Source organism: Giraffa tippelskirchi, chromosome 8 (genome assembly GCF_054371585.1).
Source record: "Giraffa tippelskirchi isolate mGirTip1 chromosome 8, T2T-mGirTip1v1.2.pri, whole genome shotgun sequence".
In the NCBI taxonomy this organism is placed as follows: domain Eukaryota; kingdom Metazoa; phylum Chordata; class Mammalia; order Artiodactyla; family Giraffidae; genus Giraffa; species Giraffa tippelskirchi.
Window position 1 is genome coordinate 8,579,982 of NC_137282.1, and position 15,195 is coordinate 8,595,176.

The window sequence follows — 15,195 nt, forward strand, 5'->3', positions numbered from 1 at the left end:
GTGCGCTCGCCAGACACCGCCCCCCACCACCACGCCAGGGCACAGTCACCCACAATGGTTCTGGGGTTGCCCCGCTCCCTTGGAGGTGCCTCCCTAACAGAGTCCCCCTCCCCCGAGAGCTGTGCCCAGGGGACATGGGTGCAACGAGGGAGCAGCCCGTCCTTCCGCGCGGCTGTCGGAAGGCTCAAGCGCAAGCCTTTGGATCAAGGCGTCTTGATCCCTGCTCTGGACTCGGAAGAGCAAGCGTTCCATCCTCTTCTCTTGGCGTCCAGCCCCCACCCCCGGCTTTCCCCGCACCCCGCACCCCAGAGCCTTGTCCTCTTGCCCACGTGCCTGGGCAGCAGCCGCAAGGCTTGGGCAGCCCCGCCCCGGAATGCGCATGCCGGATCGTGGCCGAGCCTGTGCGCGCCAGTGAGTGTCCCTGCACGTGCGCGCGTGTGACGGAGGGCGCCGCTGGAGCACGTCGTCCTCTGTCTGCCCATCCAGGTTACTCCTCGCTGCAGGACGAGCTGCTGTCCCCCGCCTCCCTGCACTACGCGCTCCCCTCTCCGCTGCGCGCAGACCAGTACTGGAACGAGGTGGCCGTCCTAGACGCCATCCCCTTGGCGGGCACGGAGCATGACGCCCTGCTGGAGATGTCTGACATGCAGGTGTGGTCCGCGGGCCTCACGCCCTCGCTGGTCACTGCTGAGGACTCCTCTCTGGAGTGCAGCAAGGCCGAGGACTCGGACGCCACCGGGCACGAGTGGAAGCTGGAGGGGGCACTCTCCGAGGGACCCCGGGGCCCCACGCTGGGCTCTCTGGACCTCGTGGAGGACGACACGGTGGATTCAGATGCCACAAATGGCCTTATCGATTTGCTTGACCAGGAGGAAGGTCAGAGGTCAGAAGAGAAGCTGCCAGGTCATGAGAGGCAGGAGGACTCGACAGGTGCAGGGCAGGACTCAGAGGGTGAAGTGTCTCTTGTTTCAGGCCAGCAGAGGGTACACGCCCGCATCTCAGAACCCCCCACTGTGACTTGGGCGACGGACTCGAGCCAGGCCAGGTAAGGGCTGGGCTTCGGGGCGGGGTGGTTTTTGCCATCCCCGGCTTCTGGGGGGTCTTGTGCCTAGCAGTGAGTAAGGGGCAACTTTTATATGCTATTGCCCCCCAAACCCTATGTGCCAAACGCCCTGCAGGAAATAATTCAGTAAGGTGCCAGCTTGCCCCTGCACCTCTCAGCCGGCACGAAGGCCTCTGTGTTGTGATAAAGAGTGGAGCTGCGTCTGCAAAGGCCAGTCCTTCCCCGCCCCCCCAACTCCTGTGCAGCCCCCAGGAGAGAGGCTGGGGCTACTGGGATGGGGAGAGCGATTGTCAGGCTGGGACAAGCCACGGCCCTGGCAGTACAGCAGAAGCGGGGGCCCTGGGGCCTGGTCGCTGCTCTGTGTCGATTGTTGAAAGCAAACCATAATTGGAAACCTGGAAGCTCCAGGGCCCAGGCGAGCGGGTGGGCAGTCACAGGGCCTGCATGTGACGGAGCTGATAAGGCTTCCCTTTCTAGTTATGCCTCTTTGGAGGAGTGAGGCCAACTGGACTTATCCAGACAGGACAGAGCTTCAGCCATTGAAGATGGTTACCCTCCTGGGTAGCTCCTGACCACGCTTCCTGCTGTGAGAAGGCCTGGGACCCGGCCAGCGGCAGGATGCGGGCTGGCAGTGCAGGCGGAAGGGCCTCGTGCACCTTGGGGGACACAGAGTCCCCAGGCCACGTCCATGCGATGGACACCCCGCCGCACCCTGGCGCTTGGGCTAAGTGCAGAGGGGTCTTGGGGCGAAAGAGAGTGAGACAGACAGGCGAGTGACAGGTATCACCGCGGCCTCTGGGGCTGGCCCAGGAAGGGCGTGGCCGAGGCCCTCTCCTCCCTGTTGCTTTGCTCCTCAGTTTCCCCAAAGCACAAGGTTCCTGTGCTCCCGGGAGGCCGTGGCCACCCCCCCGTGGAGCTCAGATCCGGCCGGACCGTGGGGAACCTGCTCCCCTTTCCTCTTCCCACCCGGGTCCCCCTCCCAGAAGCCCCGGCAGACAGCGCCTTCCCAGGGAGGAGCCGCTCAGTGTGGCCCCCGTCCCCCAGCAGGACGGAAAACAAAGCCATTTAGGAGACAAGATAGCCGGGACTCATTCAGTGTCCCAGATGAACCCTTTGATTCGTGAGGAAAATTGGGCAGGCTGAGCTGTGAGGATCCAAGGTGAAATTCAGCCTCCCAAGCACCTGCAGTGGCCCTTTGCTCAACAAACACGGATTGGATGCCCCTGTGTGCCAGCCACTGTACCGCTGTGACAGCAGCATCCCTAGACGGGGACCAGGGGCCTGGCAGCCAAGCCTCAGAGCATGACTGGCGGGCTCTGTGACCTGGGCCAGCCCTCCCGTGGGGACAGATGGATTTCATTCATTCACGTGACAGTGTGTATTGCGGCCAGCTGTGTGCCAGGCCGCTGTGCAAATGCCTCCGAGCCAGGGATGTGGCCTTGAGCAAAACAGAACCACCACCTGCAAGACATTTATGTTCTTGTGCAGTGGTCCCCAACCTTTTTTGGCACCAAGGACCGATTTCGTGGAAGACAATTTCCACAAACAGGGTCGGTGGGGGTGATGGTTTGGGGATGATTCAAACGCATTGCATTTATTGAGCCCTTTATTTCTATTATGATTACATCAGCTCCACCTCAGATCATCGGGCACTGGATCCTGGAGGTGGGGGAACCCCTGTTCTAGGGGCGAAGCTGACAATAAACAGATAAAGTAAATGGAATGGAAAGTAATTTTAAAAAAGAAATGTTCATCAGTGCTAAGTGCTTCAAAGAAAAAATAAAGCAGGAAAGAAAAAGGAAAAAGAAAGCAGGAAAGGGGGTGGTTGGAATTATAGAGAAGGCGGCCAGGGACACCCGAGAGTGACTCGGGGGAAAAACGTCAAGGAATTCAGGTGACGAGCCCTGTGTGCATCTGAGCAGAGGTGCCCTCAGAGGCCCAGTTGGCGCAGAGGCCTCGGAGCAGAGCATGCTCACCGCACTGCGGGGACAGCGAGGAGGTGGCTGCGCCCAGAGCAGGGTGATCAGGGGAGATGAGGTCAGGGAGGTGGAGGGGCCCGACACGGCAGGCCCCGGGGGCCTGGCAGGACTGTGGTGCTTCCTGGGTGGGATGGAGAACCGTTGGAGGGTTTTGAGCAGAGATCCGAGGTGATGTGGCCACAGGCGGACGCGGTCAGGGGTAGAGGCAGGGAGACGAGCTGCAGGAAAGAGTTCATGGTGATGTGGACCCAGATGGTTGGCCAGGAGTGGTCGTGCTCAGGATGTATTTTTGGAAGTTGAATCCCAGGGATTTGCTGGCAAGTAAAATGTAGCAATTGAGAGATAGAGGGGTGTCTGAGAGGACACGGGTGTCCTTGAGCTGACACCTGAAGGATGAAGGGTGCCGTCTACTGCAGGGTGGGGAGACGGCTGGAACAGGCCTGGGGAGGAGCCCCTCAGTGAGGATTTGAGCCCCCGAGATGCCCATCAGAGACCTCCAGGGAAGGTGTTGAGGAGGCCGTCGGACACACAGGCCTGCAGCTCAGGGAAGAGCTGCTGGGGACCCACAGGTGGGGTTAAAGCCACCCCTGGGAAGCAGGTATAGACAGGAAGAGGTCTGAGAACTGAGCCTGGGCCCTTCCAGGGTCAGACGCCGGGGAAGTTAGGAGGAGACCCGAAGGACACAGAGAAGGAACAGCCAGTGAGGGAGGCAGGCGCGGGCACGTGTGTCCCCGAGGCCGCGGAAGAGCCTGCTTCGAGGGGCAAGGGGTCATCTCACTAGCTGACCCCCGGCGTGAGGACTGTGGAGTGGGAGCAGCATGGGGGGGCTGGACGGCAGTGGGTGGGGCGACAGGTGTGGGGACCCCCAATGACTGGACCATCCTGGGGCCATAGGAGTGGAGCCGTCCACTCAGAGGACAGGGCCCAGCGGCACTGGTGTCCGGGTCTCTCCGGACAGGGCAGATGCTGTGTGATGGGTCACGCGCTCCCAGCTTCCAGAGGGCAGGGCAGGATGCGCGCTGGACGGGGAGGATCCCCGAGAGTGGAGGCTGGGGGTGACCAGTGTCCTCGGTCTCTTCCTGGGGGCCAGGGTGCATGACTGGGATGCGGAAGGCTCCATCGTCTCCTACCTTCAAGAGGCCGCACACGGCGCCTGGCCGGAGGAGGCCCCGCTTGGCCCACGCTCATTCCAGAGGACGGTCAGCGGCTCTCCGGAGCACGAGGAGGGCCCAGGGCCTGCGGCTGAGCAGTCGGAAGCCGGCAGGGAGCAGAGACCACACGGCCCGCAGGAGAGGACACAGGAGGCTGGCAGCACCTTCTCCCTCCAGGTAAAGGCGGACTCTCCCGGGCAGGGCCTCCCTGACGCTCCACCTGGAGGACTAGGGCCCCGGGCGGCCACTCACTCACTCAGACCCCAGCCTGGAGTGGTCTCTGTCTTTCACGGTTGGGGCGGTGGCTTCTCTTTCTGTCTGTCCACCTGTCGGCCTCCGTGACCCCCTCTGAGGGCAGGGAGAGGCTCTCCTTGATGGGGGTCCAGAGACTCTCAGGCACACCTGTGGTGCCCCCTTCCTGCTCCCTGCCGCTGGCCGCCCTTCATATGCCCAAGGTGGTCACAGGATCAGAGGGGGGCTTTGTAGTTGTTGCTCAGTCGCTAAGTCGTGTCCGACGCTTTGCGACCCCATGCACTGCAGCACGCCAGGCTTCCCTGTCCTTCACTCTCTCCCCCAGAGTTTGCTCAAGCTCATGTCCATTGACTTGGTGACGCCATCCAACCATCTCATCCTGTGTTGCCCCTTTCTCCTTTTGCCTTCTATCTTTCCCAGCGTCAGGGTCTTTGTAGGGCTGGTTTTGTTTATTTTCTTTTTCTGTCATGTTTTAGGAAAAAGGGCTTAGAACCCAGAGGCCTGGCCGCTGGGCTGACTTGGGTCTTACCCTATCTTTGGGGCCAAGGACCAGCTACTTTCCTCCTGGCCCCTGGGTTCCCTTGTGTAAATGAGGTAGAGAAAGGATGGTCGCCAGGGTTCCCTGGGGCCTCTGTGCCCACTCCGGTGGATCCCCGTGGGAACTGACTGGGACAGGGGGGCGACCCCCACACAGGCTCTGGCCTCCACCCTCCCTTCAGTCCCCCCGACTTATTTTATTTATTCCCTTTTGTCTTGATTCCCCATTTCCGTGGACATCTATTTCAATGTGTTTTTTGAAACCTTTTTGTATTGTGAAAAATTACAAATAGATACAAAGCCAGATAGGATAGCCCATCACCTTCAAGCGCACATACACTTCCCCCTGACGTTATCTTGAAACTAATCCCAGATGTCTTACGATCTTGCGTGCGTGCTCAGTCGCTTCAGTCATGTCTGACTCTTTTCGACCCCACGGACGTCAGCCCACCAGGCAAGAACACTGGAGTGTGTTGCCATGTCCTCCTCCAGGAGATCTTCCCAACCCAGGGATCCATCCCTCCTCTCTTACATCTCCTGCATTGGCAGGCGGGTTCTTTACCATTAGTGCCGCTTGGGAAGCCCCTCATGATCTTGACATCTTTTTTTTTTTTTGATAATTTTATTCATTTATTTACTTTTGGCTGCGCTGGGTCTTCGTCACTTGGCGCGGGCTTTTCTCTGGTGGCGACGCGCGGGGGCCGCGCTTCCTTGCGGTGGGCAGGCGTCTCTCGTTGCAGAGCACGGGCTCCAGGCGTGTGGGCTTCAGTCATTGCCGCTCGCGGGCCCTGGAAGTCGGGCTCAGTCTCTGTGGCTCTGCGGTACATGGAATCTTCCCGAACCAGGGATCGAACCCTTGCCCCCTGCACGGGCAGGTGCACTGTTAACCACAGAGCCACCAGGGAAGTCCTTGACATCGTTTTTAATTTGTGTTTGTATGAAGTGTGAGCCACTGCTCTGTAAACATGTATCGATACTTTCAGCACATGCATAATGTGTGCTCCCCGCCTCCCCGGAACCTCGTCTCCCATGTACACAGGCCTGCTTCCACCCTCCCCTTCACTGCCGGCTTCTCCCCCTGCCCCTATCCCAGCCCGAGCCTTGCAGGCACCTCTGAGGACCCCAGGACCAGGCGGGCTCCAGCATGGCCCCGGGCTGCTGGCTGCCAAGAGGTGCCAGGAATTAAACAGGGTTTTATTTAGAAGGCGTCCCTGCCAAGGACATGCCTCCGATGGCCAGGCCGCCGCACCCGTTTTTAACCCCAGGCCACCCCGTGCGTTCTTGGTGGTCGGACTGTACCCACTTCTGCCACTCCTGGTCGTGTGCACTTGTCCCAAAGCACCAGACCTCCTCGCCTCCCCTGGGTCTGTGCCCCCCCACCGCGAGTCCTGGGGACGACACCGCACAGGAGCCTCTCTGTGCTAGGCTTCGTGGGGCGGGGGAGGACTGGAGAGAAAGCAGGATCCTACAGAAGCAAACCCTCGAGGGTCATTGTGCCCAGCTGCCCCATTTACAGATGAGGAAACTGAGTCCCAGGAGGCCCAGCGTTAGGGCGGTGAGAGTCCCAGACCTCCCGGTCCCGGGTCCCAGGAGCGGGCAGGGCCAGTGCCTTCCCGTCTAGGGAGGATGGGAGGGTGGGCGAACTGTTTCCTCACGGTCTCCTGGGGCCCCAGGGGATGGTCGAGAGGCCTGTTTAAGGTGGCAGTGTGCAGAGCACCTGTTTACTAGTATCTCCAGTGAGCCTCAAAGCACAGTGGGGGCTGGAGGGGGTGGGTGGTTACTGTAACTAGGGACCTAAACCTGGAAGGCAGCCAGTCCCTGTCTTTGGCCCAGTGGGCAGCATCTGACCTTGGGCTCCGGGCCCAGGCTCGGACCCAGGGCTCCAGGCCCCCCTGCACGCACCGTGTCTGCATCCCCGGCGCTCCTGTGTTGCGATGAGACAAGTCGTTAACCTCTCTGTGCCTCCGTTGCCTTCACGTGACGTGGGAACACCAGAGACACAACGGTGTTAATGTAACCAAGTTGATGTGTGAAAGGGCGCACAGAGCCCTGCCTGGGCAGCGGGCTGTGTGGGGTGAGGGCCGTCACGGTCCCTAGCGGTGGGTGGGCTCACAACCCACCCCTCATCTTGACAGCTGGAGAAACTGAGGCCCAGAGGAGTGCCCCCTCCAACCACCCCGCTTGGCCTCCAGAGCCTCAGCACCAGGGGGGTGGGGTGCGCAGGGTCGGGGTGCCAGTCCTGATCCTGGTTCTTCCTGCCACACCCCCTGCTGCCCAGAGAGGAGCAGCCCCGTCTGGAAATGGGACTCCTTTGAGCCTCAGCTGCTGGGCTGCCTTGGGGAGCCAGGCCTGCAGAGGCGAGTTGCAGGCGCCTGGTTCCTGCCCCTGGCGCTGCCAGCCCCGCCCGGGAAGAGCCATGAAGGAGAGTCCTTAAATAGACAAGCCGGGGACCCGCTTGCATTTAGGTTGGCTGTGCTGCCTAAGGCTGGGGTGGGGGGCACCGAGGGCTGTGGGGTTCATGAAGTCGCACCGGCTCCCAAGGCCCCCGCCACCAGTGCTGGACGCCTGCACTCTCGGAGCTGACCACTCACTCTGGGAGGGTGCTATTTTTGAAACAAACCCTGCGCCCTCCAGGGGTTAGCTGGCACCACCCCACGAGCAAGCGGGTGGACGTCCCCGTGGTCCTGGTGGTAGAGCCCAGGACACACACCAGGAACCACATTCTGCAGACGTCTGATTTTTCCCGAGTCCTGAACGGGACCCGTTTCCTGGGCACAGCTAAAGCTGCCTCTAGCTGGCACAGGGGCGGGCTCTTGGGGGTGGGGATAGGGGGCAGCGTCGCTCACAGCGCCCTTTAACACGCACGTCCGGTGCCTGGGACGCGCACACCTGCCGGCTTCCCTCTGGCCCCGCCAAACAGCCGGGGCAGCTGGCTCGGGAGCTAGAATTACTGGGGCCTGACGTCAGCCAGGCCAGGGGCAGAGGCGGGCGCTCGGCTGGGCAGGCACTCGGGCGGCAGTTCCACTGGGGGGGCCCTGCAGCCTCCCGCGCGCTGGCGAGAATGGAGCGGGTCCCTGGGGGCCTCCGGAGTCCCCGGGGAGAATGAGCGGCTGGCCCCGCTGCCCTGGCTCCGCAGGCCCTGGAGGCCTGGGCTGCTGAGCAGTCGAGGATGTGGACCTTCGTCACCCAGCTCCTGGTCACCCTGGTGCTGCTGGGCTTCTTCCTGGTCAGCTGCCAGAACGTGGCGCATATCGTCCGGGGCTCCCTGGGCTTCGTGCTCAAGCACGTTCACCAGGAGCTGGACAAAGAGCTGGGGGAGAGCGAGGGGCTGAGCGACGATGAGGAGACCATCTCTACCAGGGTGGTCCGGCGCCGGGTCCTCCTGAAGGTAACCTGGTGTGGGGGGCGGGGAGCGCCAGTCTGGATGCCCCGTGGGAAGAGAGGTCAGGCGGCCTGGCTGGGGGGCACGGGGGATGTGCAGACCGGAGCTGGGCGCTCCCTTGCCCTCCCCACCCCTCCATCCCCCATGATGGCCGAGAACGCTCTGCTCTGGGACTCGGGAGACTGGCCCTCCTCCTGCTTCTGCTCACAACCAGCTCAGGGAGGCAGCAAGACCCCCCCTCGGGGCGCAGGTGTCTGTGGCCGGGCGTTCTTCCCCTTAAAGTGCCATTGGAGTAGATGTCAGGGTCTCCCTCCCTTTCCCAGGAGCTCCTCTGTAAACCTGCATCGCGGGCCCTGTTTTGCCCACTCTGGGATCCGCCACTTGGTGCTCCCGTGAGCCTGGGCTCCCCTCCCAACCTCAGGCCCAGGGCCCCAAGAGGTGCCCCACACACACACTTGACTTGGGGCAGCCGCTGGTCAGTCCAACTCACTCCTTGCTGAGTTGCAGTTTCCTGCCAGGTGGGGTCTCATCAGACTGTGGCTGCTGGGGCTACTGCTACCTTATTTCCTTACTGGGCCTCCCTGAGAGCTCAGTGGGTAAAGAATCCATCTGCAATGCAGGAGACCCTGGTTCAATTCCCTGGGTCGGGAAGATCTGCTGGAGACGCGATAGGCTACCCACTCCAGTATTCTTGGGCTTCCCTGGTGGCTCAGCTGGTAAAGACTCTGCCTGCAATGTGGGAGACCCAGGTTCGATCCCTGTGTTGGGAAGATCCCCTGGAGAAGGGAACGGATACCCACTCCAGTATGGGCTGGAGAACTCCATGGACTGTATAGGGCCACAAAGAGTTGGACGCGACGGAGCTACTTTCTGATTCCAGGGGAATGAGCTTCAGAATATTCCAGGGGAGCAGGTGACGGAGGAGCATTTCACGGATGAGCAGGGCAACGTCGTCACCAAGAAGGTGGGTGCAGAGTGCCCCCTGAGCCGGGCAGAGGGCGTTGGGCTCACCCTCAGCTTCTTGCTATCGCCCTAACAGCGGGGTAAGCCCAGCTCTGTTGGGACTGTTCGGGTACCTGCCGCAGTTCCAGACGTGGTGGTCCTTACTTTGCCTGATTCAGCCTGAGCTCAGTGGGTGTGGCTGTGTTCCAGAAGGACGGGGCCCCATGGATACAGCCCAAACCTAGTCCGGTGACGCCTGGCCCTGAAAACAGCTGTGTGACCGCAGTACGGAGGGGGGGGTCCCCACGGGGCTTCCTGAGATAAAAAGGATGTGAGAATGCATGGGGTTGGTGGCAGGATTCCACCAGGAGCCGCGATTCTGCTGGACAAGTGCTGTGCTGGGTGCGGACTGAGGTTGACCGATGTTGCTGACATACTCAGTCAGAGAAGACCCGGTCTTCCCTTTTGCACGAGGAGTTTCACACTTGTGCATGTTCTCACCTTCCCACTCCTTGCACACGGTCGGTGCAGAGCAGACAGTCATTGGCATATTCAGATGTGTGAATAGGGAATAGACAGTCGAAGGGACAGACACGCCCTCCGCATCAGGGAAAACAGACAGTGTAAACATCCGTCACACGCCAGCAGACAGGATGGACCCCGTAGGCTAGAGAGGGAAATCATGGGGGTCAGACCCACTCGTCCCTGAGCCCCGCCGAGGCCCCCCTGCAAATTCCAGGCCTTCTGAGACCACCCAGTGCGGGCTCCCCACCCAACCAGGGGGGTCAGAGGCCACCCCTGACCTTGACCACAGGGAAGGGCACCTGGGGTCACAGCCTGCGTCCACCCGCACAGCACTCTGGAACCTGCCCCTTTTCAAGCTCTTCCTCGACGGCTTCCGCAAGCCCCCTCCTGCCCTCCCTCTTGTTTTTCCAGATTGTTCGCAAAGTCGTTCGCCAGATAGACCCGTCCGGAGCCGATGACACCCAGGAGCTCGAGGAGGTGATTTCCGAGGGGCCCCCGGAGGACCCTAGTGAGATGGAGGCGGACATTGATTCCTTTATGACTCACGTCAAGGTACTGCCGGGGCCGCGGCCTCCCAGGCCCTCGCTCTTCCGAGGGGCTGGCCCGTGACCTCCGCTGCCCCCTGCGCCAGCCCGCCTGGGGCTCTCCTCTCACCTGTCTGCCGGCTCCCCATCGAGCCTCCTGGCGCTGGTGGCCCCACTCTCGCCGCCTCCGTAGGGTGCCTGTCCTCTCTGGCCTTCCCGCCGTCTCTCTGTGTGATCTGTCCTGCCTTCTGTCTGAACTGCTGTCTCCAGGTGGAGCTGAGAGGAAGTGGCCTGCAGCCGGACCTGATAGAGGGCAGGAAGGGGGCTCAGATAGTGAAGCGGGCCAGCCTCAAAAGGGGGAAGCAGTGATCTCCAGCCCGTCCTGTGGAAAGGCCTCTTTGGAGGTAACACGGGCATCGATCTTTTCTGCATGGCCCGGTCCCCCGCCGCCCCCCACCCCCGACCTCTGACACTTCACATCCCCATCCTTCCGCCAACTCCCGCCTCTCCCAGCATGAAGTGGGAGAACCAGGCATGGCTGTGGTCTGCAAGCTCAGACTCCCACTTACTAACGGTGCCTTTGAGCTGTTGCCTCCTCGAGAGAACAGTCACAGCCTCTGCTGACCCATTCCTCGGGAGTGCAAAAACAGGTGTGGGGCAAAAACATGTGCAAAAACAGGTGCAGGACACGTGCTTCCCCGAGTGAGAAGCACCGGGTGCATCTCCGTAGGATCGTTATCCTGGAGCCTGGGGGGTGGGGAGGGGGGTGGGGGTGGGGAGCCTGGAGGGTGCAGTGGGGTCTGCTAGCTGTGAGGTTTCAGTGTACATGCCCAGGAAGATCGGGGAGAGGTCTGGAACCCAGCTGTGCCTTGAACCTGGAATCCAAGGCTTCCATCCTCCTTGGTGTTTTCCTGAAGCATGTGACTCCCTGGCTTTCTAGGAAGAGGCAAAGTTAACAACAGGAGGCTGTAGGGGCAGCGGTGGCTGGGGGGAGTCTGGGGCGTGATGTGAAGTGCGGGAGGGAAGGAGGCTGTGAAGATGCGGCAAAGGCTCTCCAGCGGGCTGAGCAGTGCTGGGCAGGGGGGCTTCGAGGCCAGCTTGGACCTGCGTCCTCCCTGACGGGTCCTGTACTGAGCTGCCCCGAGGCCCTTCGCTGTGCCCAGCTCGGGTCAGCTCAGTACTGGGCGCGTCGGGGTGGGAGTCGGCCGGAAGCAGGAAGCACGTGGCCCCAGCGCCCGTGTGCGCCGGGTTGTTGTCACTTACACCCCCAGGGCCTGGCTCTGGGCCGCGGCCAGCAGGCTCGCTTTCTGCACTCGGCAAAAAAAAAAACAACCATGCAGGGCCGCTGCCTCCCGAGCCCCCAGAAGTGCTGACTCTGGGCTTCCCTCAGCACTTGGGGGGAAAAAAAAAAGTCTGGCCCATCCAGTCATAGGATAAAATTAGACCTGACTTCTCAGCAGCTTAAGGAGGTCACCACATTAACCCCCACACTGCCAGGGTCCCAGCGGGCTGCTGGTTTAGGGTATCAGCTGTGGCCAGTCCTGGAAATAATCCAGAGGTGCAAATACTTTGAGAAAGCAAAGCAGAAGGCAGAGTACACTCTTGGGCCTTATTCTTCTGAGGGCAGCGACGTTTGGCTTGGGTTCTGCTGGTATTCCTGAACAGGAGCGAGGCGGCCCAGACAGCAGGCAAGGGGAAGGACAGAAGCTGGACATTTTGGAAATTTTTTTCTGTAGATCTGCAAAGTGGTTGAACCCCACCACCCCCCACACACACACCAGAGATGCAGGTCCTAGACCACCTGGCGTGGGTGGTGGGGTGCGGAGCGGCCAGGCTACTGCCGAGGGCCGAGGCTTCTGCCAGGAAGAGGCCAGGGAAGTGTGCGGGGCGGGGCCAGCGTGGAGGAAGCGCCTGTCTGGTCCCCAGAGCTCAGGAGACGGCCTGCAATGCTCTACCCCCTGAGCAAGACAGAGTACAGACTAGACAGGGAAGGGGCTGAGGGCTCTCAGTCCTTCATGCTTTACTACCTGCCACTTGCAAGCTTGCACAGGCCCCGGGGTTCACGGATTCCAAATAACTGCTAACTGGCACAGTCGCCTACTAGCTACAGTTCATTGTAACCCCCAAGCCCAGCACGCCCAGCGCTTCCCTCCTGGGGCCTTTCAGGGACGTGCAGGGGTAAAAAGCACTGAGTCCCCTGCGGGCCTGTTCCCAGCAGAGGTCAAACAAGGCGACCGTCTCTCTGTCCCTGTTTCAGATCATACTCAGATCAGGCGTCCTTTTGGTATCTATTTAGTGGCACCTTTTTTTAATTTTTTTTTTTTTTGCATCTTTGTGCTGTTGGTTGGTGATTTCGCTGTTATAAATGGCCCTGCTGTCTAGTGTCGCTAAGAGCAGCAGGGCTGTGATGGGCCATGTGGAGGAAATCCGTGTGTTAGATGAGCTTCATTCAGTCATGAGTTAAAGCTCTGCAGGACATGAGTTCAGTATTAATAATGCAACAATATCCAGTTGACCCTTGAACAACTTGGGACTTAGGGGGCGCTGACCCTCCAGGCAGTTGAAAATCTCAGCACTGCTCTGTCTGCCTAAAAAAAACAAAGGCTTTGATGAATGACTCACCCCCAGGGCAGGAAGCTGGAACAGTCTGGATAGAATCCTGGGCTCAAACCCTGGTTCTTTCAACTCTACATGCTCTGATCTATAATCCAATGCGAACTCATCCCCACACTCAGTTCATTTAAAGATCCTGTGAAACAAAAATGTAAGTACTGTATTTATTGAAAAATAAAGCCAATGTATAAGTGGATCCGTGCAGTTCAAACTCATATTGTTCAAGGGTCAGTGGTACATTAAATATGTTGTCTTTGATCAGAAATACACAGGGTTGTGTGTTTATAGGTTGAAAAACATGTCATGACCAGAGGCTGGCAGGAACCCTTCGCGGCACTTTGCTGGGGAGCAGCAGTCCAGGCCTGGCTAATTCAGGGGTCCTGACGACCCGAGAGAGCATGCCACCTGCAGACAATGAGAACGGACTGTGTGAGAGAGACTGGAGGCTGGGCAGGGGTCCAGGGTCCAGGCCTGGCTCCTCCTGCTCCTCAAACTTCCGTCTCCTACGGGGAGCATGAAATTACTCCCTCTGAACATGTGTCACTGCAGTGCTCTTGTTGTTTAGCCACTAAGTTGTGTCCGACTCTTTGCAACCCTGTGGACTATAGCCCAGCAGGCTTCTGTCTATGGATTTCCCAGGCAAGAATACTGGAGTGGGTTGCCATTTCCTTCTAGGCTTAAAGATAACCATGGTAACTGTGAGGGCGACTGTGAGAAGTAAGGAGAATACAGGTGTATCCTGGCACTCAACCAACTGCAGGTCTTCTGTGCAGCGTGACCCAGGCGGGTCAGCTGACCTCTCCAAGCCTCAGGTGCCCCAGCATCTTCCCCTTGTAGGGTGGTTATGGCGATCTGCGGGTTTACGTTCGTGAAAGGGTTTCCTAAATTGTCCAGTCCCAGTCCACTGACTCTCAAAGTGCCGCTCACATCCCTCTGTCACCCTCATCCCGGCGCCTGGTGACCATGCAGACTTCCGACCCTGCTCAGCACTGCTGAATCACAGTCCTGGAGCTCAGGATTGGAGTAACCTCCAGTGATTTTGATGCAGACTGAAGAGTGGGTTAGTAGGACCCATTCTCGTTTTTCTTCCCAAACCACCCAGAGACGCTGTGGCACAGTTGTAGACTTGATGCCTAAAAGGTGAGCTGAGATGAGACGGTGACAGCTTGTTCAAAACAATGGAACAGCCCAGTGCCCACTGCAATTCCACACCTATCCCGCCTGCCCTTGGGAAGGATTTTGCATGAGTTCTGGCAGGTGGGGACGGGCGCTTTCTAGTTGCATTGAAGGAGCTAGATAATTGCTGTGGAGTCAAGCCTGATCAGGGTGCAGCAGGCTGTAGCAGCTAGTGGGTTCTTCTCTAGGTCCAAGAATCAGGTGTCAACGCCTCCAGGGCACATCAGGGAGCAGGCAGCCTATGCCCTCTAGGTTACAGGTGCCCAGCTGGGTGCTGGGTAGTGCCACGCATGGGATAGCTGTTGCTTTTTTTGTTTCCTTTTTCAAGAGACACTTCTCATTCAGATACTGTGGTTGCAAGGCCTTGTGTTAGCTCTGAGGAAAGAGAGTATTTTAATAGTTAGTAAGTAACTGTTAGCCGCTTCAGTCCTGTCTGATTCTTTGCAACCTTGCACCAGGCTCCTCTGTTCACAGGATTTCCCAGGCAAGAATACTGGAGTGGATTGCCATTTCCTTCTCTAGGGGATCTTCCCGACCCCAGGATCGAACCCAGGTCTCCTGTGTTGCAGGCAGATTCTTTACTGTCTGAGCCACCAGGGAAGCCCAGAGTATTTTAATAAGTGAAAGTTAATCTATAAAGAACCCACCTGCCAATGCAGGAGACCTAAGAGACTCGGGTTCAATCCCTGGGTCGGGAAGATGCCCTGGAGAAGGGAATGGCAACCCACTTCAGTATTCTTACCTGGAGAATTCCATGGACAGAGGAACCTGGTGGGCTACAAGTCCATGGCGTCGCAAAGAGTTGAACACGACTAAAGCATCTTAGCACAGCACAATCTCCGTAGGAGGAGACCAGGAGGGCTGAGGTCCTGTTTTGTTTACTTTCCTCTTTTGTAAGTGACAGTCCACTCTCACCCCCAGCCTCTGCAGGTGTTATCGGAGCCTGGGGCTGCAGAAGAGAGGAGGTACCTCCAGACACTGGCAGGGGTGGGGGCTGGTGGCACACACAGAGAAATGACAGGAGGGAAAGAGCCTGACCTGCCCAGCCACT

General features: G+C 59.3%; 1 protein-coding gene across 15 annotated transcripts in view; it reads left to right on the plus strand.

Moving 5' to 3' along the window:
- ANK1 (ankyrin 1) overlaps positions 1-15,195 on the plus strand; it is a 232,830-nt gene that overhangs the window by 214,419 nt on the left and 3,216 nt on the right. For 2 of the 15 annotated variants that reach the window (XR_014061892.1, XM_081519223.1), the window contains exons 39-44: positions 487-876; positions 973-1,045; positions 4,133-4,370; positions 9,245-9,328; positions 10,243-10,308; positions 10,626-10,759. Coding sequence is in view for 13 of the 15 variants with exons in the window: in XM_081519223.1 (XP_081375349.1) it covers positions 487-876; positions 973-1,045; positions 4,133-4,370; positions 9,245-9,328; positions 10,243-10,308; positions 10,626-10,724 (950 nt within the window). In the remaining 2 variants the exon portion in view is untranslated. Of the gene's footprint in view, positions 1-486; positions 1,046-4,132; positions 4,377-7,956; positions 8,371-9,244; positions 9,329-10,242; positions 10,384-10,625; positions 10,760-15,195 lie in introns of those variants that run through there. The other 13 variants (XR_014061893.1, XM_081519227.1, XM_081519220.1 and 10 more) reach the window with 11 other exon arrangements.